The sequence below is a fragment of the Haliaeetus albicilla genome, chromosome 5 (genome assembly GCF_947461875.1).
Source record: "Haliaeetus albicilla chromosome 5, bHalAlb1.1, whole genome shotgun sequence".
NCBI classification, from domain to species: domain Eukaryota; kingdom Metazoa; phylum Chordata; class Aves; order Accipitriformes; family Accipitridae; genus Haliaeetus; species Haliaeetus albicilla.
This window is the reverse complement of record NC_091487.1, coordinates 18540146-18566442: the sequence shown is the minus strand read 5'-3', so window position 1 is coordinate 18566442 and position 26297 is coordinate 18540146. Positions and strand designations below refer to the sequence as shown.

The 26297-nt window shown below is 35.4% G+C and overlaps 1 protein-coding gene across 2 annotated transcripts in view; it reads right to left on the bottom strand.

The window, feature by feature from the left end:
- Positions 1-3349: 3349 nt before the first annotated feature.
- TRIP11 (thyroid hormone receptor interactor 11) overlaps positions 3350-26297 on the bottom strand; it is a 35161-nt gene continuing 12213 nt past the window's right edge. For both annotated transcript variants that reach the window (XM_069783599.1, XM_069783600.1), the window contains 11 exons: positions 22842-25871; positions 19830-19970; positions 19423-19616; positions 17795-17958; positions 17357-17460; positions 16919-17018; positions 10833-10914; positions 9909-10023; positions 9236-9358; positions 7769-7916; positions 3350-5640 (listed from right to left, as the gene is read on the bottom strand). In XM_069783599.1, the coding sequence (XP_069639700.1) occupies positions 5432-5640; positions 7769-7916; positions 9236-9358; positions 9909-10023; positions 10833-10914; positions 16919-17018; positions 17357-17460; positions 17795-17958; positions 19423-19616; positions 19830-19970; positions 22842-25871 (4410 nt within the window). In that variant the 3' untranslated portion in view covers positions 3350-5431. The remainder of the gene's footprint in view (positions 5641-7768; positions 7917-9235; positions 9359-9908; positions 10024-10832; positions 10915-16918; positions 17019-17356; positions 17461-17794; positions 17959-19422; positions 19617-19829; positions 19971-22841; positions 25872-26297) is intronic.

Here is a 26297-nt window from a genome sequence, read left to right as displayed (position 1 = left end):
AGATTAATTTATTCTCATTTCACTCAAAAACAAGCCTTCTGGGACTATGCTACTACATGTATGTTTTTCTTGACTGCTGTATTTTTCTAGTCCACCTAATAAATGACAACAGAAATCCGGCAAAAGAGAGTAATCTGTGATGTTCCATCCCCCCTCTTTTTTCACCTTGAACTTTTGACTTGGTGTGAATCTGCACCTCTCAGAAATTTGAGAAGTCACTACATTTTCAGCTGTGAACTCCACAACTACATGCAAACATCTGAAAGACATTCTTATCTCTAGTTAGGTGATCTAGCAGCATACACACTCAGCTTCTACAACCACAAGAGCCATCCCAGCTGTGGTACTACAACATTCGTGAGAATTTATAGTTATAGAAGGAACTCTAAATAGTGTACACTCACACTGGAAGAAAATATTGCTGTGGTAATAGGAATGAAGCAGAATTGGCAGAAGCAGACTTTAAAAAGGGGCACTTTCTTTCTGGGTGAAACGTTCCACATAGCTGGAACTATGAGTAGCAAGGGAGCTGCATCATGTTTCCTCAAACAGGGGGGAAACGTGTATGGCTCCCAGGGAGAACAATCCAAAAAAAAAAAACCAACCCCCAAAACAACCAACCAACCTAAGGTGTAAAAGAACTCAAATCGAAACACCTACAAATAGAGAAAAAGGGGTGTTTTCAGTCTGCTTAGGAGGCATGGGAAATGTTTTTGGTGTTACTGTGGATATTCACAGCAATATTTATTAACTGACCATCACAGACAGAAAAGGTTAACCTTTTCAAAGGCAGTTTGGCAGAGACTGCCAGAAACTTGAGTGCAAGCAATACTAGTTTTAAAATCTAATCTGTGAGAGGCTGTTTAATGGCTATCTTAATACAAGAGTAGAGAAAGATTAGCTCACTATCAGTGCTCAAGGATGATGTACAACATCTGTGAGCATTTAAAAAGAAATTAGATTTAACCAGCAATGCCACAAGCTCAGTAAGGCACAGAATGACCCTAAATTACTTAATATGGGCACTGACTGAATGATAAATGCCCTTTTTTATGTATGAAAAAATTGAGTTATCTTTCAATTGTTATTTCCTACAAGGAAAATAAGCCTTTAATGACTTGATACAATTTTCTTCTCCTTGGCAAAATGTTTGAGACTTTCAGCAGCATGGCTGAACTCCCAATTCGGAACAGATTTGTCCAAATTAGCCTTTCAACAGATGTAACACAACCAGCAAACAACAGGCACATTTCTTGCACACTTATGCTGGTAACATGTTTTAACGACTACTTACTACACAATGTATTTCAGAGTTAGATAGGTGATGCTTTCAGATAATGAAATTTAGAATGTCATGCTCTTCTATAAGCTTGAGATGACTACAATTGTCCAAGACTCAGTGTTGCTACTGCTGTAAACAACATGCCTTGTACAAATTACTTTTTCCTTTAAATAAAATGCCAGCAGCTGTCTATTCCTTTATTTTTTATTGAAGACTCATTTCCATATTTAAGCTTTGTGGGACTGCAAATAAATTCAGCAGTATATAATGGCACAACACAATAGAACAAATATTGTAGGCTGGTGATTCCTATATATTATTTCCTAAGAAAGCTAATTAGAAGCTCTACCTGAAAGACAACTATGCAAGGGAACAAACTATTAAATTTACTGGAAGGGGAAAAATAGAGCCAAAATAAAACAAATACATACAATGTTTTTAATTCCTCAAGCCTTACTGCTGCCACTGCCATATGTGTATATATACATATATGTATTTTATGTTTTGGGGTTTTTTAAATATTGACAAGACTACTTTGGTTTGAATGTCTAGATAAATCAAAGACTTCTGTTTGAAAGAATGCATAAAGCTGTTATCCCCGCTCTTTCCACAGTGTACTAATGTCTCTCCATATTAAATGCTTGTAGTTTTTCTTCAAGTAGGTGTCAAAAAAAGAATTTAATTTTATTCTAGTTAAATCTACTCCCAAACTGGGAGTCTCTGGGAAGATGCGACATCAAGTTTACAAGTATGACTGATTAAACGAGTTGAGAAAATTATTCTTGAACTTCCACATGATAATGTGGCAATAAAGTCATCAAAACTGGCAGCAAGATGGTATAAGGCTTAAAACTGCAAAGCTTTCATGAGGTATGTGATAATGTGAAATACTTACAAGGCAAGCATCTTCCATTCTGTCTCTTCTGCTTTATCAGTCACTGCTATATATATTCCAGGTAGCCTGCCTTATTAGTAACTATTCATGCAAAATAGGTCAAGACCATGAGTAAGAAGCAATAATATAATGCAGGCTGGGAACTGACATTTGGTAAAAAAAAAAATTTTCTTTCTACACTGGTCACTATAACGTGACAAATTATATGGCTGTGACTAAGTGGTTTAATGCAGGAGAGTTTAATTTAAAAAAAACACCCCCCCCCCCAAACTGTGCATTCTTTTACAGTAACAATTAGAAAGATCAACCAGTTACTTCCTTCTCTTTGCACAGAATGCAGGATGAGCAAAGAACAGCAAAAAATGAAAGAGTCCAAAGCGGAGAACAGAAAATCCTAACCCTTATTTTTCCCCTTTATATCAAATTTACAAAATTAATTCCTTACTAGAATTCTGTTAGCTTACCACTAAAGATAACTGACAGCTTGTTAGACCAAAACTAGGCAGACCATACTCTTTTTTTCTTGCAAAAGCAAAGTGAAAGAGAACAATTAAGTTAAATGAAGAATGAAAATTTTCAACTACTGCACCTGCTCATAAATTCCACAGAGAATTTCCCCCCCCCCCCCACTGCTGTGTGAAAGACCCACACAATTCACAGGATAGCCTACGTGAGTCACATACTTATATGTGGGAAACTGCTAAGGTTAATATGTATGAAGCAGTTATCAAGCACAAAGTAAACACAGAAGAAAAATTAGAGGAAAAAATATCTTTCAATAAAAACAAATCTTGAAGATTTATAATAGTCTGTGAAACAGTCTAAGAAAGAAGAGAAAAAAAAAAGCAATGAAGTTTTCTACACTTTTCAGTGAGAAAGTATTGCCTGGAACACAGAGCACATTTGATTTCTAACAAAGCAACAAACCTCACCGATGTAGTTGTGGAATAAGCCCTAGAACAGCAACCTCTAAGCCATGGTTATTTTCTCCACAGTTCAGACCTCCGAGGACTTAAGGACTGAAGTCTCTTGTATCTCTCCTGTAGAGGATTTTCTTCTCTCCAAAGTAGCTTAATGAGGAACTCTGAAGTTCTTCAATAGCTTTGCTTGGTTTAAGATTTCCCTCCTCAAACTCATAGCTCACTGTATAAATGGAGCTGATTTACAGCATGCAGAAACAAATGGTCTTACTATGTTTTATTTACTGGTATTTATAAAGCTTCCTGGAAAAGAAACATGTACATATTAAGTTCCCTGCAATTAAAGAAAAACTTCACACAAAAAAGTTAAGATCTGCTCAGTATATTCAGAAGACAGTGAACAGCATGAGTCCATTTGTAATTTATAATATGCAAGTCACATAATTTTTTAAAAACTAAACATTTCCTTCTGCTTTGGCTCACCAAAAGGCAGTTTTATTCTGAAGCAGCTATATATCCTTAAATAGACATTACTACAAGAACAAGAGCAACTGCACAGAACCCATCTGATTTGAGTTTTCTTTATATTTGTTATAGAAAAAAAGGTACCTATTCCAGTCCAGTTTAAATGAAAATGTACATTTGAAGTACCAAACTGAAATGTTCTCAGCCGAGGTAATTTCAAATTCTCATTACATTTACCACGTAATGCAGAATTTACTTTGGTATACTACGTGTGGCTGCTATCCTTTCCAAACTCAAACTGTCAAATTAATTACCTTGTCTATAATGGAGTAAAAAATTTAAAATAAAAATTCAATATGGTCAAGCCACTTCCAAATTTGCATAAGTCTTCCATGAATCATTAACATACTAGAGAAAAGGGACTCAAGCAGTTCTTAAGGTAAATACAGTAATTAAAAAAAACTTGCTAGAGTTCAAAGCAACAAAAGAAATTCACTATTTAACCTCTACATAAATAAATGCAAAGATTTTTTTTCATTATTTTGGTTGATTCTGTACAAGTTCCAGTAATTAATTTTATTTAAATATAACTCTTACAACAATTTAATCCAGGATCTTAATGAAAACGAGAAGTAAAGGTTGACAGTTCTAATATAGAACTTGCACAACAGTTACCTTAACACTGACTAAACAATGAATGGCATATAAAAAGATTTAGAAATTACACATTTTAAACTGAAGATGTTTTATCTCAGATTCACTATGAAGATGACTTTTGCAAGTTGACTTCTATCCTTTTGTAGGCAACTTCATTCCTTAACCTGCCAAACAAAGCGTACAAGTTATCACAGCAAAATTTACAGAAAAATTGACTTTGGCCTTGGTCTTACAAAGATCTATTTACACATTTGACATAAGCAAGCATCATCTTCCCTTTAAATTCTATACATGTGTTCAAGCTTTAAGCCTATATTTGGATCTACAAAATCCTGCAGTATAGAAAGTCTCTCAAATATACATCTTAGACCATTAGAATACAGTGTCTTTATATATGTGAACCTATCTTTTGCTGAATTACTCACTCTTCATCACATCAACACCTCTAGAAAATGAAGCACTCACTTCCACAGTTAACTCCTTGGTGCTGATGCGTTTGACTGCTGAAAGCAGCTATTAGTCTGCGGGGAGAAACAAAAAAATCAAATCATTGTGCAAAAACAGATTAACATGCCTCAAATTGCCCCCAGATGTGACCAATCCTGTAAATAAGAGATACCTGTCCTAGTGCACATTAAGTAAATGTCATAAATCCTGTGTGGAAAGACTGCAGCTGCTCCATAATGACACTCCCATATGCTTACTGTCATTCTTCGGAGTTTGTGTCCTTAATCGAACACCTCAAATAAGATCAATTTTGCTGGTGCTTTTAAAAAAAATTTTTTTTTTTTTTTTAATTCCGGTTCTTGAAGGTCTGCTGCCAATGGCAGATTGTTTTAATGGAAAATTGGATCTCAACACCAAAGAGTTAATGCTGTCTATGCATAACTGAAACAACTCAAGACTATAATTAAGGTGTAAAAATCCTTCTATTTGTCTTGTGACAATCTAGCAACAAGATAGATTTTTTTGCTTCTCAGTTTAAGATTTAACCCACACCCAGAATGAATGCCTGCTATAAAGAAGGCAGTTATTCATGCCACCATTAGAATTTCCGAAGCACTGGTTAGTTCGTAATCAAAAGAAAAGCAAGGTACAATTGCAACCAAGTACATGACTTTTTACAGAAGGCCTCATTGTGGTAAATTATATACAGAATAGTGTTCTCATTTTCCTTAAAGTGCTACTATCATCATTTTGATACAAGATCATCTATTGTTTTAGGAGGTCTTTTAGTACAGCACCAGCACTGGCATCAGGGGACACTGGCAGTGGTGTAAACGTAGGCAACGCATCAGAAATAGGTTTCATAAGCAGATGTCCAGAACTACTAGCAGGTGTTATGAGAGGCACTGCTGCAGATCGAGGTGCTAAAAATGGATTTGTAGCTGGTCTTCTGCTCATTCCTGAGACTGCAGAATCTGAAACGTAAAAAAAAAACCCAACAAAACCTAAACCAAAACCCAACAACAAAAACACTTTGTTAGAAAGCATTCATAAGTCTACCCAGTTTTACAGCATTTGTTCTCAAACAAGTTCTAAAATTGCCTATTACTTTTGCAACATGAAAATCCTATCTTCTTTCCATGGACTGTAGAGGCTCTCAAAGACTTTGATTCTCTCTGCCTTCTCTCATCTTGGACCTCATCCGCCACTGCTGCTTTTGCTGAACAATTCCTATGTCTACACTTCAGGCCGCCGGTTACAAGACTGACTTAAGATGGGGCACTCCCAGGACCTGCCAACCATATTGTACTCTTTGGCAGCTGAAATTCAGTAACAGCTCAAGCTATCCAGAAAAATCTATACATCTCTGACAGGCAACATGAACACCCTTTGCCAAGGTTCACTTCACGCATGCAATGTCAGACATGAAATAACTGTCACATTGACTCCAGCACTATGCAAAGCATAAGGGCCCTTGTGCATGCACTACAATGCAGCACACAGGTAGGTTTCCCACCCCATGGCGTATTGGCACAGCTTCCCCAGGGTCAGCCCCAAGAAAAAACCTGTAAATAAACATCATGGACAGTGAGTCACAATTTAGTCTTGAGGGAAAACTTAATGTTCGCTCATTAGTCAAATTCTAACAAAACTTTAGTTTTAATAGAGTATTAATAAACTATTTTTTTAAATCTAACAATTGACTTGCCCCTCCTCACCTTCCCCTATCACTCAGCTCCAGATGTGACCTGTTCTCAAGATTCCTATACTAGATGTAGAGCAGAAACTAAACTGACATTCCCATATCATACTAATTGTTTGGATAGGTGATTTTATTCAGGTTTTTTTGTTTTAAAAAAGGTCTTTCATCATGTAAACATCCTAATTCTCATAAATGCATTTCTGTGTGGATATTATACTGACATTTGTGTCCAGCACTTAAGAACTGCTACCATATGGTTTATTTCTAGGAACAAAAAAACTTAAAGCACCCAAACAATTAAAGGGAGATAGATATATATATATACATATATATATATAATGGGTGTCTAGTTTTACAAGCAAGCAATTTAGCTCCTGAATGGATAAAAGGAACCGAGAATTTAGTTCTTCCAGACAAAGAAATTGGGTTTTTGGCAAATAAAATAGGTACTTTACCTATTACATTACTGTTATACTACAAGGAAGAGTAAAAAGAAAATTAAACTTAATTTAGGCTTATTAACAAAATAAATAAATACTGCTTTCAGAGATAAATTGGTATTTCACAGTAGACATTTACACTTTGTAATGTCTAACTACTTTAGGCAAATTGAAAGGGCTTTTTAGCATAGATATCTCTCTAGATCTGTATAATACATAGGTTTTTGGGGTTTGGGGTGGTGGGGTTTTTTTGAGTTTACAGTTAAAAGTTTCAGTCAAAACAAACTTCTGCAAATCAGCAGGACTGTATTAATGTGAAGTCTTAAATGCACATACAAAAATTAAGTACAAACTGGATCAGTTAAACTGAAGATTTGGATCTCACATTACTTAGACAAAAGTACATTAATTTCAACATGCACAATATAAGCATAATTGTTCTCTGCCTTAGAAAAATCAAAGTTAACACTCATGCACAGCTTATAGAGACTTCAAATTAGGCCATATACTCAAATGATTTTATTTCAGTCCTCTCTGAGCAACCAGGTTCTACGTACCAGAGAGGCACTACAAGGTTGGTATTACTTGCTTTCTTCACTCAGTGAGACCTAAGCTGATCAACAGGGATGCTGCAAATCAGGACTGGGTTCACTGATACACCATATGGAGTTGCCTGCACAGCAGTTTGGCTCTAACAGGTGCTGTTAAAGCTTTTCCATATCAAAGGGAATTTGGTCCCTCTAATCTCCCGTACTGAGATTTTAGGAAGCGGGATATAGAAGCAGTGGGAAGGAGGGGTGGGGGAAGCAAAGAGAAAGCAGGATATTGGGGGGAGGGAGGATAGAAATCAAATTCATAGTTTTCAAGTGAGGAAGGACAGAATCATTGAAATCCCCTTGAAAATTCTACCTTTAGTTATTTATGGTCTGTGTAAAGATTAAATTTTCCTTCAAATGTTACCTTGCGTTTGACTGTTGGATGGAGTACTGCTAGTTTTACCAGTTCCTGCTGCTCCTAAAGTTTTCATATCATGAACAGAGAGCTTGGGTGGAGGAAGGCTTGGACAAGATTCTGTTTCGAGGAATTTCACAAACAATTCTGAAAAAGACTACAAGAGGCTACTAGTTATATTTTACTGATGCTCTGTTGAAAAGTAAGTTAAAAATACGTACATACATAAAGCAAAAAGCTGTCAACAGTCTCCAAAGAATTTTTTACTCATACTTAGTACCAAGTACCTAGTACTTCGTACTAAGTAGTCCTTAGTGAGTGACAATGAAATTTATTTTCAAAACATACAGTTTTTTATTGTCTCAGTAAGTGGTATTTATGTGAAACTGATAAACTCTAAAGATAACACACATACTGCCAGCATGGTTCCATTATTGATTTAAGCCAATTGTTTCAAGAATCCCATGCTGCTACTGACATCACAGTATTTCCTGTGTTCATGCTCAAGCACATCACTCCTCCAGAAACACATAAAACTTAAACTCTTAAAGTTTAAACTCTTAAAACCCACTGCTTGCTTTATTTGACAAAAAGTCTTGAATAAAGGAAGCTTGGAATGATTAAGGTGTCAGTAGCATCACAAGATAAAATTTTGCTTAGTAAAGCCTGTACTACACATACAAAAGCATTAGCTTTCCTCTTTTACATTCACAGTTAATCAGACCAAAATCTTTTGGTGGCCTAAGTGCCTGCATTATTTTAGCGGGCAAAAACCCATCCCTGTACTTCAAGTTAATTTACAGGAATTGATTCTCAACATGCTTTTCTAGCTCAATGAGCAAAAAACCAAAGTTAATCGAAAAAGCCCAATCCCTCAGTGCTCTATACTTGAGAGCATTATCTACTGGTCTGCAAAATGTAAAGTTCCATAGATTAACCGCTCCCATGGACCATGCTATGAGAACTGTTGCTATACAGTATTTGAAAGCTTAAAATATCAACTTTATATGCTGTACATAAGAGGCACTAGCTGCAGCAGCTGAGAAAGCTTTTCAAATTAAATTTAAAGATCACAAGGGAACAAAGTCATCAAAATATGATGTTGTGGTCTTCTATACTGTTGAGTATTGCAGAATTCCAGACTCCTACATGTATTTAACCTCCAGCACTGTCAGTTTGCAAGATAAAGTCCATACTATGAGAGGTCAGTGATCCCAGGAACCAGTGGAACAGTAATTTGATTTCTGTATTAGCACAACACTTAGTATTGTATACTTTTCATCAATGTCTACATATATATTTAGTGCATGAAAAAACCTTGTGCCAAAGCAGTTTTACAAAACCAACAAATAATGGAAGATAACAGTAGCATCAGTACATGAAACTCAATATACTGATGAGCCAAACATCACCATTAATATGCAACTGTCCCATTTTTTTCCACTCAAACATAGAGAATGCACAATTAGTTCTTACACTATTAAAAATGTTCTGATGAGTTGGCCTCAAAGGTGTACTAGGGACACTCTTTGACCCAGCTCCTCCACCAAGCCAGCCAGTCACCCATCTCGTAACTCCTCTTTGGTCTTCAGATAATAACTAGAAAGTGTTAAAAAAAAAAGTTAGGAAACAAAAAAAAAGCAGCAGGTAAAAGAAACTGCAACATTGTGCTCATTATATTTATTCTCCATAACTATGTGGGAATCCTACAGATAAGTAAAAACTTTAATTACTGTCAAAACCTTATTCTCTGCCTCCCAAAGACTGGCAGTCTAAAAATCTGGCTCTTTACTTAAAAATAAGCCCCACATTCTTCACAATATCTAGTGGTACATATAAAAACTGGCTTACTTTTCTGTAACTGACATATTACAGCTATTATACACAACAGCACAAAGTTAAATCCCTTCCTTTCTGCATTAGCATTCCTCAGCAAAATAAGATCCATTCTATTAAAATGTTATCAAAAGATTCCATTAAGATCAGCATGTCCTGCATCAGACATGAATTCAGATGTGAGAACAAAAAACATACTTTCCTGACAAGAACTGCAGGGACAGTCACATTTAGTTTAGCAGCAAGTTATTCTATTTTCAGGTAAGGATACCGCAAATAAAAAAAGGAAGTCTAGTTTTCTGCAAAGTATTACCTGATCAAGTTCTTCTTTTTTTATTCCCAAGATACTTCCCATTAACCTTAACACTTCAGGACGTTTATTTTTTGGAGTATGAAAATGTCCAACAAAGAGATTTCTCATTAGGAGCCTGCAGAACAAAGGAAGCTTGTTATACAATTTGCTCTTACGTAACAGCTGATACTGTAAATTGATGCATTTATTCCTCATATTCTTGCCTAATTTACAATAGTCCAAAACCCCAAATCTGATACAAGGAACTAAAAGGGTACCTCGCCAATTTCCTTCCTCTACAAGTTGTAACATTTCTTACACAGTAAGTGTTAATTTGGACAGTATTAGAAATACCGTATGCAGTAAGGTGAAACTGAATTGTACACAAGCAAGTTTTGATCCAAGTACTACAATCAAGAATAATGTTTATTCTAAGATCCTAACTCAGGAGAGTGTTTAAACGGATACTTATGTGCAGTCCCAAATCCAGACATAAGGAAGGGGACAGGGGAACTTATTTGCCTATCCTTGTTTCAGTTCTAATGGGTAAAGAGAAGGGGGAGCTGGGGGGAGACCAAGGAAGAGAGATTTACGCAACATTGAGGTGATGCTAGCTATGTGGAAGGTCTTGCTGTTCACACCTTAGACATTATAACAGATGTTCATTGAGAACTTTTATCTTCATTTGCAGAGCTCGTGCTAATGAAGTCCACTTCTACTTAAGAAACACATCAGTAATCCAAATTTACATACACACTGGTTTTACTAATCAAAATTTACAACCACCAAGCAATTGAAAAATGTCAAAATAATCAAAGTATAATTACAAGAGCAGATACAGCAGCCCATTTCTGCACTACTCTTGCAACTGTGTTAGTAACGCATCTGTACATTGTGAGGAATAAAAACCAAAAACGTATACCAAGACCTTCATTAAAGACTTACTTGTCCACTTTTCCCTCTGTGCTGTTCATAAGATTCATTAGTTTATTTTGTACATCTTCTAACATTTCTCTTCTGATCTCACCTATAAAATGTCACGTCACAGCAAATAAACAAAAATGGAAAGTTTGAAACTTTGTTGCAAAATTTAATACACATTTAAAAATAAAAATATGCTAATATTGTTACGGTGCTTTTAAAAAAAATCAGCTTGATTTTTTTATTAAAAAATTGTCAACTTAACAGAATGATACTCAATGCTAAAGTACAGGAAGACACAGAAAATAAATCAATTGCAGAAGGTCTGATGAACTGTTCTGTTCCACCTAGATAATACAGAACTGGAAAGAAACTCTTGATCAAGGTCTATGGTCCTATGGTGGCAATCTTTTTCACAATCTGACCAAACTGCATGTTGGCATCAGGTCTTTTGATCTCAGTACTTAACCTCCAGTATTTTCTAAACCCAGCTCTTCTGCATATTCTACTACCAGGTTGCTAAAGCCTTCAAGTACCATGGAGGTCTCCAGTCTCCCAGAAGAATTACTGGCTAGCAGAGTAACTTCAGTAACTTCTTGTAGGTTTCTTCTGTTAGGACCTTTCCTGCTCCTGTTAACCAATGCAAGTTCTTGAAACAGCACGCTGGAACACACTAATGCATCCTAGAACCAGCGCTGTGCTTCGCAATTCAGTACGCTGGCAAGAAAGACTCTGAGGAGATTATGCAAGATTCTGCATACTTTTGGGAATACAAATGTTTAGTTAAAATGGCACAGATGAAATGCCACAGCCGCCATGAATGAAAGACAAAATTGAGGAAAATGGCAAACACTTTCAGTCAGGCATCATGGCCTGCAAATTAAGCAAACAGGCCAATATTATAAGTTAATTAACATGAGGTTGTCTAGGAGTATGCTAGGAGTCACTACACAGATCTTCTGCCTTTTTTTGCACGCTGACTGCAAGTTCCAATACTATTCTGTAGTGGCTGCCATGAAATGGGTTCATCTAGGACATCACAACACTGATAATGAATGACATTGTTGGCCTACACAAAGGACCCTATTTTTTCCTCTCTCCAAACCTGAAACAGGAAGTATTATAAAAGTAAGAGAGGAGTTTAGATTCTGCATTTACTAGTGCTGTAACTTTTCAGCTTTCTGAAATTCCTGACCTTAATCAATGTTTTGTCTACTATCTACACACTTGAGCCTCATGATATCAGAGTGTTTAATGAGGGAGATACAAATGTAGTAGCCCATTTCATTAAAAGGAGCCACAGCATGATATTGTTATATTCACTCTCGCCCAACAATTTCACAGCACCAACTTCTCTACAATTCTCAAATTCCACTAACACGAATTACTTGTTAGCTCAAATACAGAATGCACCCAATTACCCCAATCAGTCCACGTCAGTAACGTGCGCTTCCTCTGACCTCCCATAAAAGTCATAAAAATAAAGCTCATAATAAAGAAAAAAAATTCTCCTAGAAGTTCTACTTGCCATCAATATTTTACAACATTCTGATTGTAAGGAAAGAAGGCACAAAGTTTTCTCTTTATAAAAACTCAGATATACTAGAAACTGGATAAAAGTATCTGATGTTCAGGTCTACACAAGTTTGTACAAAAAAACAAAGAGTAAAAAGTGTTAGAAAAACTTATCTCACTTTAATCCTCCAACACAGGATTTAAGAACACTGGCAGTAAAATGTTCTCAGACAAGAAAACAAATAATTACAAGGTACAAAGAATTCTTAGAAGATAAACTACAAATGGTTTCACCTCAAGACAGCAAAAATGTAATTTTTCCACAAAACTAGGGTTCTGTAAGATACTACCTTTGAAGTTACTTTTTTCCTAATAAAGTACAAGTAAGCCTGAATCACACACAAAAGCTTGACAAATATATTATAATATGGACTGCCCATGTGAAGACTAACTCTACCCTACAGTCATATAAGCAGAAATAATGAGCTTTTTCTCCTCTGCCTCTATAAGGCTGAATGCTTATCTTCAAATCCTATGGAAAAATTACCAATCAACTTAATTACCCTACCACTTTAACATTTCTCAGGATCATGCGAATTAAAAACGCTTCATTTAAAAAACAAAACAAAACAAAAACCCCACAAAACCACAAAAGAACACAAAAGATACATTTTTCTTGTATCTATCTTGTAGTTAATTCCTAAAAAGCCTCAACATCTTTGTAAGAAAAGTGACTTTTATAAATTTTTATACCCTTCAAGTCATCTGGGATGCACGAACAACATTCTACTCTAGTTTCCACATGACTTTGAATCTTTAATAAACACATGCCACAACTATGTTGACGCAACATGGTTCTCAATTAACACCAATAACTCCATGAGAACCCGCACAGTTTTCTTGTATATACACATCAGAGAGCTAAGCTGTGAAATGGATACAACCTAGTATGTCCTGTTCAAGTACTCCACATCTTTATATAAACATTTAACTTCACAAATATGAATTTTAGAGAGTACAGAGAAGAACAAACTAACTAGTGTCATGCTGGGAAAGTTCTTATTCAAGAAACATAACGATTAAGCTCCTGATTCAAAACAAGTTAAAAATTAAACAAAATTATATATATTATACAACAATATATCTTGTAACAACTACATCCATATGCACTGAAATCCATTCCAATAATGTGACTGCTCTTCAGCACTCCTCTCTGTCAAAACACCAGGGTGAGGCACAGGAGAATTAATCCATGGTTTCAAGGTTTAAACTTACTTAAAATTATGCTACTTAGTAAATGTGGTTAAACAGGACCCCAATACTTGAAGGAAAACATCTGCAATATAATTATGGAATGATAACAGTTGTAGGAGCATACATGGAAGTCGAGATGTTATTTGGGTCTCCACAGAGTAAAAGGGAATTAAAAAAGTTAAACTACTAATGCCATGAAAAGATAAACAAACAGCATCTGAAAAGAAATTTCAAGTAAATCTCATGCTATTACTATTGCTCTACAAAGCAAGACAATCATGAGTTTCCTTTTCAATTTTTATTCACATGATGAATTTTAAAACTAATGTATTAATAATTTCATTGAAATGTTACTGTTGTTTTCTATTTTTTCTGGCAAAAAGACTTCTATATCAAAGAGGATCAACTTTTAAGGACAGCTACACAGCTATATTCCATCCACGGTGACTATGCAACTCTATCATTAAACTTATTTTTTAAATGGAATATTTCCTTCTAGAATAGAATCTCACAGTTGAAAGGGACTTAAACATGTACTTTGTGTGTATGAAAAGACTGAATAACTAAAAAGACCTAAGCCAAAATTCAGCATGGACTGCTGTAAAGCAGACATTTACAACAGTCTCCAATAATTTGTTAACCATTTATGGCAATCAAGAAAACCGCATCTGGTACATCTTATACTTTTCCATTAAAATCACTTCTGCTAAAAAAATCCATAAAGAAATCCTTCAAAAGATTTGGCCAACAAAACTGTGTCTGGGAATGTATTTGGCCAATTTTCAGTAAGACATTATATGTTTTCTTGTGTAAATAGAGAAAATGGAGTGCTCTCTTTTTTTCCCTCCAATAAAAATTATGATTTATTCTACAACAACATTAAAGTTCTGTTTCCTTTATGCAACAAATCCCTTTTCAATTTTTTTAACAAGTAAATCGCTTGCCAATACAACATAGCTTGATAAAATACTGAGATTCAGTTTTCTCTCAAAGTTCAAACCCTTCCTGCTTTCATATGCAAAGGTTTGCAATCAAAATTAACCAGTAATGAAGAGCTCCCCATCTGAGAGTGCCAAATTTGCCTATGCCAAAGTTAATTTCAATCCAGGCTTTTTGAAAACTTTTTCTGTGAATGTCTGTACTGAGACAGAGATATACATATCAGTCAATTAAAAAACAAATCAGTATTTGGTTGTACATTCATGTAGCAGCTTGAAATTTAATTTAGCTTGTAAAATTCATATGTGAACTCAGGGAGCGCTCCTATGAGGCCCACTTGGATGCCAAATTGCACTTAGTCACAACTAAATTTAAATAAGTACGCATTCAATTATGTAGTATAAAAGTTGTAACTTTTTTGTAGAGTTCTTGCTGAAATTGTAAAGACTTCCAAATGACTTTTCACACCACTATCTGATCATAAGCAAGTATGCTTTAAGAAAATATTATTTATTTTGAGAGTAAGACAAATCATAATTTAAAAATTTTCAGCAATAATTAGTTGTATATGTTCAGAGCAAGAGTTACCACTGCATCCAGCAGCAATGATGTTTCAGGTCTTCCCGCAGCAAGCCTTAATTAAAGGCATTCACCCCAAAAATTCCCAGAGACATGGTAGAAAAAAAAACGGAGAGTAAGAGCTGTTAAGTAACTACAGAGAGTGAGCAAACCTCTGCTCTTCAAGCTCCCTTTTTAGAGCCACTTCAGGGACCAATCACAAGTTTTCCTCTGATTTTAGATTTATCCCATGTGCTCAGTGAAAGCCTGACCATAACAGAGGATGCTGCAGTAATAGCAAAATATGGTGATCCACAGAAATAAAGGGGGAAAGAAAAAGTAGGACTCAGTTGGGAAAATGGGAAGAGGAAAAGACAGATGAAGACAATTAAAAAAAAAGAAAGAAAAAAAGGCTAATATTCCCCCAGCAGTTGTTACTGTTAGTAAGTTCACCCATATCAGGACTGTCATGCAACTAGACACAGAGAAGTAACATTCCCTTTTGGTTCAACAAAACATTGCAGACAAAATTAAAAGTCAGGGCTGAGATGTAAGCACAGAAATCCAGCAAAATCATTATTAGTCCTAAGTCCTGCTTTAGCTAATGCTATTACTTTCTCATGAAAATTAAAATTAATGCAGTAATGAAAAAAAAAAAGTGACCTTATGTTACTCATATAGTTATTCTGTCACCTCCAAGTGAGTCTGAGCTTATAAATCTTGCCGATGTTTGATATTCAAATACATTATATAGAAATTACCCTTCATTTATTCCATTTGATTAGACTAAATAGCATAAGGCCCCAAAACAGAAATACATTGAAATGGTATCAGTTTTTAGCAAAAGGTTATTCTGCCTTTTTAGGCTTTCCTGCAGTTTTAATGTTAAACATGTTTAGAAAAGAGAAGGCTATGCATCTCTTACAAAATTCATGTTTCAGTGATGTCAGAAAGAGGGAAAAAACCCAACCAAACCAAAACCACACCCCAGAATATTCACAGAATCACAAAATCAAAGAAACATTTATGTTGGAAAGGACCTCTAGATCATCTAGTTCAACCACCCTCTGCTCAAGCAGGGTCATCTAAAGCAGGCTGCCCTGGACCATGGCCAGTTAGGTTTTTAATATCTCCATGAAAGGACACTCCACGTCTCTGGGCAACCTATTCCAATGTTTGACCACCCTCACCATAACTATGCTTTCTTTTCAAAACTGTTTCTTCTAGCAAATTCCTCTACCATCTGGCCAAGTTTTGTCTTCAAATCCAAAGTAATGACATCCATCAAATATTAGAGTACTTAATCTGAAAACAATATGAAAGGCATCTTTCTAAATATGAGCAATCAGGAAGCTTATTTGAAATGAGATCTAAAATACAATCTAAAGATATGTCCAAGACCTTCCACATAATCTCTTCAGACAGTCTCGCATCTGTGCATGAGCTGCTCCCTCTATATCTCTTACCAACAGCACACTCTTTCTCTCTATCTCACTGTATTCCTGGGTCTATGTCAAATATGGTAGTTACTTTGGAAAAATCTGAAAACATTTGGTATTTCACAAACTTTAAAAAGATGCTTACAAAGCTAAATCAAGGGCTGTGGTATTTACGGGGACAAAACCCACAACCCAACTACTAGAGGGCTTTCTTTTTAGAAAGATCCCTAACAGAAGGTAAACATACTTTTTCAAATTTGCTTTATAAACAAGGAAGTCCTCAAAAGGTGGCAAAGAATTACTCTTTTCCTCATAGAAGATGAATTTTGTTAAGTTTCTAGGAATGCTATATTGTCTCCTCAGCTGCTTGGAATGTTTTAAACAGAGATTAAAAAATGTAATTACCTTCTTTCTTAAGCTCTTCAATCTGCTCCTCTTTGATGTCAAGCTGCTCAGTAAGCCTTGATGCTGCATCCAGTGCAGCATTTGCCTCTCCTAAACTTTCCTGAATAGAGGGCAGGAAAGCAACAAAAAGAGAAGCAACAGAGTTCACTATCACAATTACACTAATACAAACAGATCAAACATAACAGATACAGAGACTTCATTCACTTGCTCTTTAGAATAAGTGTATTGTAAATATTCTCTGAAAATGGATAGTCAGCAGATGAATGCTACTTTGCTGACCCTCTGTTAGTGCCACCCCCCCCACCCAAGGAAGAGAGAATAATTACATAACTTGACGTATTCTTAGCAATACTTAACACAGCAGTTAAAAACAAAAAAATTCAGTCAAGAATTAGCACTTAGTTTCGCAAGGTTCAATTTCATTATTCAGCCCACCTGCAGCGATACAACTTTTTCTTCTAAGCTTTCTGCTTTTTTCCTCCATTCTGTGCTCTGTTTTTGGTGTTTCTCTAGCTCTGCTGAATACATAGCTTTTTCTTCTAAAGAGTTAAAAATACAAAACAAACAAAAAAATCTTGATTCACAACATGTAACTTTTGGGGATATGCAATTGCAAAACCTCAGCATTATCATATCTGGTCTTCATGAAGTAGTGGTGGAATTCAAATTTCATAAATGGGATATGGACCATTAGTTTTCACAGGGCCAGAATTGTTTTTATAAGTTTTTTAAAAGACAACAGATTCTGAAATTCAAGCTATCAAAAAGGAAACGAGGCAACTAATATTTAAAAAGCACCAAAACATAGTAACTATCCCAGCTAAAAAAACGCTTGTTGCAAGCTTTTGCCGTTTCTTGACAAAACTTACTTACCCTGTTGGAATTGCTCTAGCACCATCTGCAGGTTGGCCAGTGACAACGCATACTGCTTCACTTGGTCCTGGGAGATGGTGAGCTGTAGCACTGTTTCATCTCTCTGCTTGGAAACCAGGTTTAATTGCTCTTGCAAAGATTCAACTTGCAGACTAGCTTGATGACTTAATGTAAATAAAATACATTATTTATGAAGACAATAACAGAAGTCATTACAAAGCAAATTAAATCCCAGCAAAAATAGCCTACCTTTAATTTTTCAGCTCAATTTGTAAAAATGAAGGCAATTTTTTTTCCTGATTCCTCTATAAAAAAAAAATCCAACAAAAAACCAGCCTAACAACAGACTTGAAATAAGTCTGGTAATAAAATTTTGGTAATCAAAAAAACCCCTCTACTTTTGTTTGAAGTGCATTAGAGAAAGAAAAAAACTAATCTTTGTTGTTCATTAATGTAACAGTACCTTTACCAAAAAAAGAATCCATACCTTGCTAACTGTCTGCTTCAGTTACTACATGAATCAATAGGTCTTTCTACCAGTTTTTACTTTTAAAGCCAGTCTCCAAGAACTTGGTATATCTTGCTCCATACTGACCACTGAATGCCCCATTTAACTTCCTGTTATGCAAAAAATATTATGAACCTGATTTACTCCTACGACAGTCTTTTAAAGAGTGTGTATCAGGTGGGAAATAGGCAGAATTTCTGAAAAGGTATTTGGCAAATTTCATGAAGAACTAAGAAACATTCTGATGAACAGTTTTTACACAACCTTCTCCCAACTCTTCCATTTTCTCCGCAATTTTTCACAACAAATTCTGCTCAACTCAGAAATCTCTTTGCTGAGAACATTAAATGCAGAATCAGTCTTTGGCACTTAGAAAGACTCCAGCTACATACATATTTTTTGATTAAAATACTTGTTCGTTTGGACAACTGTAATAAGATGAAAAAAATAATTATTTTGCCCAAAGTAACCAACATTGCCTTTGAATAAAACAACATTAAAGCAGTCAAGATAGGCATTGAATAATTTTAATACTTGGGTTTTCATTGTTCTAGCTGAAAAACGTGGTTATGGCAAATAAATAAAATCCCCAATTGGCTCAAGCCTCCCAGATTCTGCTACCCATGAGAACTTCAATGCATCTTGCTTTATATATATACGCTAAAAAGAAAAAAAGCTTACAGCAGCTTATACTTTCCATAGTATCAGGTATAAAGTAAGGATGAGTACTTGTCTTGAAAGCAATTCACAAAGCATGACAGTCACATCTGTGCACTGAAGTGTATAAAATAAGACTCTTTAAGTCCATCTTTTTTGATTTGACAGGCAACTAAATTGATGGGTTGAGGGATTTTTGTTGTTTCTAGTTCTAAAGCACTGTCAAAGATGTGAGATTTCAATAGTTGCTACTAAAAGGACAATACTTTAAGTTCTGAGCAGTAGCCAAGTATATCTCAAATCACTTTCTTGATTTAGAGTAACAAAAGTTCGTACCTTTTTGTTTTCTCAAGTGCTTAGCACGTTATAGAATGGTAATTCAGTAAAATAAAGCCATCAGTAGCAGTCTAGCTAACTGTGGTATTTACAGCCAATGCCACTGCTGTATAAATTAAAAGGCTACCTGGCATTCTCCACTGCAGTAGATGAAGACACGAGTTTTTCTTCCAAAATCAAAACTTTCTTTCTTAGCTTGACCTCTCTGTCTTCTGCAGCTAAAGCTTCTCGCGTGTAGGAGTCTTCCATTTCTAAAAGGTGATTACGTAACCTCTCCAGTTCCTGATTTAGGCGCTGCTCTTTCTCACGCAAATGCTGTATCTATGTAGAACATACCTTAAGTAGCTCATACTATCACCTTTCATAAAAATAATGTAAGCAAACATAAAACACGTCCATTGAAGCACATTGCATGTGTATTGATTTTAAATGCTTTTTACAAGTGATTGCTACCAAAATAATCCAGAAAATATTACAGATGCAATTTCTTATTCTTTTTTATTTCTTGCAACTGTAAATTATTTGGTGGTGTACCTCACTCTGCAGGGCACTGCTCTCCATTTGCTTCTGTTTGAGTGCTACCATGACTTGGTCTCTCTCTTGCTGAAAAGTAACTGCCTTTTCCTGCATTGATTTAACTTCATTTAACAGTTGATTCAATTCTCCTGTCTTGCCCTGTTGAAGACACAGATAAGCATTTCAAATGTGGCAAATGGTTTTACCAACGGAGACACAGTCTTTGCCCAGAAGAACATAAAGGCAATACTGATCTAACAAGGAAAAGGCCAGGATACCCATGGCCTACAGCACAGAAGAACATCCGGGAAAATATTATTTTGAAGTTATTTCACTCACATGTTACAAGACAAAGTAAAAGTTATTGCTAAAAGACACTATATAGATACATTGTCTTAACTGACTGCTGTGAACAGATACATACCTATTTTAGATAAGAGAAATGTATCATGCACATAGTCTCTCAGATACTTGTATATTTGAAAATTTCACTTTTCCCCCAGTGTTCGGAAACTATTCTCTGTGATACCCATTTATTAGGCCACATCCATGTAAAGCATCAGCCTAGGTAGGCCAACTTGTCTGAACTTAAGACTAAACACATGAAGAAATCTTTAAAAACAAACCATAAGGTGACCTCATGCCCAAAGATTAGACTTCAATAAATCACAGCAATGTCCATCATGTTTTCAGGTGTCAAATTTCAATGAATAATGTTCCCGCTTACTTTCCAATTTACTACAACTTCACTTCAGCATATAAAGGAGAAGTGTGAGTATGGCAGTTACAGAATTCACTTGTACATGTGAATGCATTTTCAGTTACTTGAAATTTTTCAGCATGCTCTTTACCTTTTGTCTCATATGTTGTTTTGGAAGCCGTTACTTTTATTGAATATGTTGGATAAAAATAAACCAATCTTTCTTTTTATCACTAATACTTATGAGCTTCAATTATTTGTTTATATTAATCAAACTGAATATAGTAAAATTCTTTTTGCAGTAGAACCATAAACGTGCAGGCAAACCTCCTCTTTTTATGGCGTGTTATCTTCTGACACACACACAAAATACAAAACTGTTTGAATGCTATTTTTCCTAGTTCTCCATGCTGAACACAAATGTGTAACAGGAACTTCTCAGATTTGTGCAAGAAAAACGTCCAAACGTTCCATGCTTGTGAAATTGAAAGCCTAAGCTAAAGACATGCAACACAGAGAACCTAGCCAGACAATGCAGATTTCCACGAGTTAGAACAAAAAAAATAAAATCAAAATAGTAAGAGAGTGAATTTGTAAAGTATTAGTGTATTTTATATGGGCAAGACTGACGAACATAAGAAGTCCCAATGGTAATTCAAAGCTATTTTTCACAATGTAACTGTACTTTGAGACAATAAAGCTTCTTATTGTAATTCTATAGTATTTCTTTAGAACAGCATAGGGAAACCTCTACTACGAGCAAACAGAGCTAAACATCTGTCCTAAGTCAAACTTCTCAAAACAACCCCAAACCACCCAAACACCTCGTTTTTCACACGTCAAAGTTGACACTTCAAAATGATAAATTTAAACAGACACATATTGTTAAATGTAATTCATATTTTGCTTTTCCAAATACATTACACTGCAGATTTAGTTGGTAGTTTGAAAATGCTTCAAAGAGATCTGGGTGGTGAGACAATGGAACAGGTTGCCCAGAGAAGTTGTGGATGCCCCATCACTGGAAGTGTTCAAGGCCAGGCTGGATGAGGCTTTGAGCAACCTGGTCTAGTGGAAGGAGTCCCTGCCCATGGCAGGGGGGTTGGAACTAGATGATTTTTAATGTCCAGGTCTCTTCCAACCCAAACAATTCTAAGATTCCATGAATTTTTTTGTTATACTTATAGCAGAGGAAAAAAAAATTAATGCCAAGTTACTTAGCTATGGATTGCATAAATACCACTCTCTGATAATGGGCAATACTCATCACTTTGGGAAATGAAAAGGCATGTTAAAGGCAACAGGGAGAATAAGAACAGTATGCCTGGAGGGGGATGACTGTAAGAGAAGATTGAAGAATGGCGACCAGAACCACCAAGATGAAGAGAATGGGGACCTGGACAGCACAGAGGAAAGAAAGAAAATTATCTGTTTGGAATTAATTACAAGAAAAGACTGCCCACTAGGACATACTCACTTTCAGAGCCTACAAAGCAAACCAAAAGTATCTAGATCCTGGAGTTCTGCTGTCAAGTGTTTGTCAAAACTACAGGAAGACTTTTGCACTGTACTTAATGCCTATTTCTCAAAGAAAAATGTCAATTCACACATTACTTCATTAACTTCAGCAGCAGCAGTTCATACAACATGCTGTTGACCTGTGTATCAATGATGCCACATAATTCGTTGGTCTTCTAAAAAAAAAGATTCTTCCTCAAATTACATAAGTGATAATTAATAAGCGGCTGCAACTTTTCTCTGAACATATGCTTTCAAAGAAGTATAAATTTTTTCCATATGTCAAATTCTAGAGAATAAACCATTAATTTAGCTTGTCCAATCTTTTTTTTTTTCTCCTTCTCCAGTGGAGTTTCTCCAGCCATAAAAGCAAGATACATAAACCCATTCATCTCACAGGGACATTGTGAAGCAATCACATTGGAATGACAAACACTAGAGGAAAGCACATTGAAAAATTAGTCCTGCCAGCCAACTCTGCAGAAGTCTGAGCACAATACAGGAAAAATAAAATAGGGCATTTAATGAACAACAGGGCCAAAGCAAAATATTAAGCAGCTGCTCAGTAGATGAGCAATTTCCAAATAAATGAAAAATGTAGTTTATGGCTGCACAATTAACAGATAATCTTGTAAACCACTCACCTGCTGACTTTCAATTTCTTAACTTTGCAGGGGGAGGATTTTTGTTGTAGTGTAAAGCAGTAAGGAGTCAAATGGATTTCAGGCAAACACTTCATGGCTACATATATACAAAAATGCATTACCACGTGACTAATTTTAAAAGATATTCATAAATATGAATGCACATACCTGTTCTTTTTCTTTCAAGAGCTTCTCAAAAGCAAGAGCTTTTTCCGTCATTGAGTGCGACTCAAACTCCTTCTCTTTCAGCATCATTGAAAATTGCATATTAGTCTCCTGAAGTGCTCGGAATTCAGTTTCTTTTTCCCTACACCTTGCAACTATTTTTTCATTTTCTTCTTTCAGTTTTCGAATATCCATTTCTAAAATTAAGTTTCTTTCTTTAAGATTAGTCACAGCTTGCTTCAAAAGCTCATTTTCATTTTCTTTGTTACTAAGATTTTCACTCACAGAAAGTAACTGATCACTTTTAGATTTAATTAATATGTCTTTTTCCCTAAGTGATTTCTGTAAGACATCATGTTTTTCTCTGATTTGCCTCATCTCTGACTCAGTCCCTTCTTGACTCTTTCTTTCAATCTCTGATGCTGTAGCCACAGAATCAGATAATCGTTGATTGTTTTCCTGAAGAGTCTTAATAGTTGAATCTTTTTCTTGCAACTTTTTTTTCAGTTGTTCCAACTCCTTTTGAAGGAGTTTAGACTCATCGCTGAGTACATCAGGAGCACTGTACTGAATGCCTGAAAGCTGTGAAACAGTGGAAGCCATTGCCACAGATGGTGTTACCAAATCAAGTTTACTCAGGAGAAGATCCTTGGTGTTATGAAGCTGTCCTATGCTGTGTTGAACTTGTGCTAATTCCTGACTAAAACTTTTCAGCTTTTTCTCATTCTGTTCATAACTCTGAATCAAGCCATTATAATCTACCTGCAACTTTGAATTACTATCGCTTTCAACTGAAATTTGTGCTTGAAGCCTGTGTAACTCTTCTTGGAGGTGAGCTGACTCATGCTGCATGTTCTGAACTGTGGTTATTACTTGTTGCTTCCACTCATCCATCTTCTTTACTTGCTGTTTCAGTTTATCACGTTCTTGTAGAAGTTCCTCAAACTGGTTACTGTTAACACCTCCTGACCCATTATCAGTACCTGTACTGGATGTCTGCAAGACAGTCAATAAGGTTTGACATTTTTGACTTAGAGCATCTATTTCAATATCTTTTTCTCGAATGATACGGGATAAATTCTGAATAGTTTCTCTAGACATATCTTGACTGCTGTTTTCAGATCTATTACATAACTTCTGATTTTCCTCTTGCAACCTTACCAAAGCTGCTTCTTTAGCAGCAACCATATCCATGATATTACGATACTCTGTTTTTAACTGACTGTTTTCTCTTGTCTTTTCACTTAGAACTGCTAATACTTGTTCTCTTTCCATAACATAAGCTTGAAGCTGCTGCTGAAGACAAAGAACATCCTGCCTATAGGAAGCTGAGGAGACTCTAGCATTGAGAGCTTGTATTTCTAAATCCTTCTCTTGAATGATCCGAGTAAGTTTGCCAACTTCATCCTTAGACAACTGATCAATTTGCTGACTTAGAGAAACATTCTTTTCATTTAGAAGCTTGATCTCCATCTCCCTTTCTTTGATACCTTCTACCAGTCTTTCAATTTCAGCTTTAGATAAGTCATGTTTTTCATTTCCATTTTCTCCATTAAGAGTCTGAACTTTGGTTTCCTGAAAAAGATCAGAGGAATCAGTCTGAATAATCTGTCTCTCTTTGTGCAATTGAGTTTTAATTTGTTCAATTGTTTTCTGTAAATTTTTAATTTCCTCATCTTTTTCCAAAGAAAGTCTTTCATGAGTGACATTCATTTGCTCACATTGAAATTTAGACTCATCTATTTCCTTTCTTTGCTCCTGCAAAGACTGCTGAAGTTGCACTGTTATTTGATTCTGATCTTCTATTGTTTTTTTGTGAACTTCTATTTCTTCTTCAAGATTATTCTTTATCACCTTTAACTGCGTTACCTCACTTTCAAGTTCAATAATAATATCTAGAGTTTTAGGCTCAACCACAGGTGTAGATCTAGTCTGCTGATCCTTAAGGCGTTCAATTTCTTCTTTCAAATGATTATTTTCTTCCTTCATGACTGCAAGACTTCTGTCTTTTTCCTCCAAGTTCTGTTTTAAGACATCCTGCTTTTTTGAAACTTTCATATATTCTTCAAGTTCCCGCTTCACCTGAAATGCTTCATTTTTAAATTTTTCAATAAATACCTCTTTTTCTTTTATGAGTTCTGTCAACTGCTTTTGTCCTCCTAAGCTAGTAGTCAACATCTCTTTTGTTTCTTGATGGTCAATTTCCATCTGCTCAATGCTCCTTTTAAGTTCAGCAATCTCAAAGTCTTTCTCTTGATTGAGTTTAACTAGGCGCTCATGTTCAAGCTGCAATGCAGTGGTATCCATACTACGTGCATTTGATAATTCCTCAATAGTTTGCTTATACTTATGTGCCTGTTCCAAAAGCCTCTTTTCCATCTGGTTTAATTCGCTCTCTAACTGTCTTTTTTCCATTTTCAAAGCCTCCACAACAGTGTCTTTTTCCAAGTAAACTTTATTTTTCTCAGAAATGGCATCACTTAACTCCTGTTTTAGTTCTTCAGTGGCTGCTATCAGCTTTCCATTTTCTATTCTAAGATCAGACAGAGATTTCTCTAAGTCTTCATTTAGTTGTTTATTTTCTGAAATGTCATTCTGTAGTCTCACAATTTCTACTTCTCTTTCTTTCAGAATCAGATCTTGACAAGTGTAGTTAGATTCCTGATTACTTTTTTCTGTTAACTTTCTCAAGGATACAGAAAGTTCCTGCTCTCTTTCTTTTAGTCTCTGCTGCAATTCTCCAATTTCTTTTTTATTATGCAAATTACAGTCCTGGGCATCCCTTAATTGTTCCTGAAGATCTTTAATATTATCTTGAAGCTGCTGCTTACTTATATGCAAATCATTAAGTGCATATGAACAATGGTTTAGTTTTTCTTTCTGACTATCTAACTCCTTAATAGTTTCCATCTTCTCAATTTCTAATTCTGATACTTTCTTTCTTTCAAAATCTATGTCAAATTTCAGCTGTTTGATGATACTATCAGTTTCTGTATGTTGTTTTGACAGCTGCTCTTTCAGTGTAATCATATGCTGAAATGAACACAAACAAGAATTCATTAGGAGAGGAGAACCAGCCAAACTATACATTTCATTAATTTTTATCCTCTGAACAATATAAAAAAAAATTGAGAGGAAACAAAAATGTTTCATAGTTGTCAATATAAGTTGGCAAGTAGTATCAACTAGTCAATGCTTAATTAATTAAAACCAAATATCAAATAGGGATAGATTACATTTCACTAAAAACAAGAACACCATCTCCCCCAAAAGAATGCTAGCTACCTAAATCAAGGAACAAAAAGAACTACTTATGAAAAAGGACTGTCAGAATTTGTCAGGGCAGTTGGAATGAGTATGCAGCAAACACCCACTACTTAAAAACAGGGAGGCAATAAATTTTAAACAACAAATTACAGAAGCGAATGCATATCTCTATTTTCAATTTCTTGTTTGACC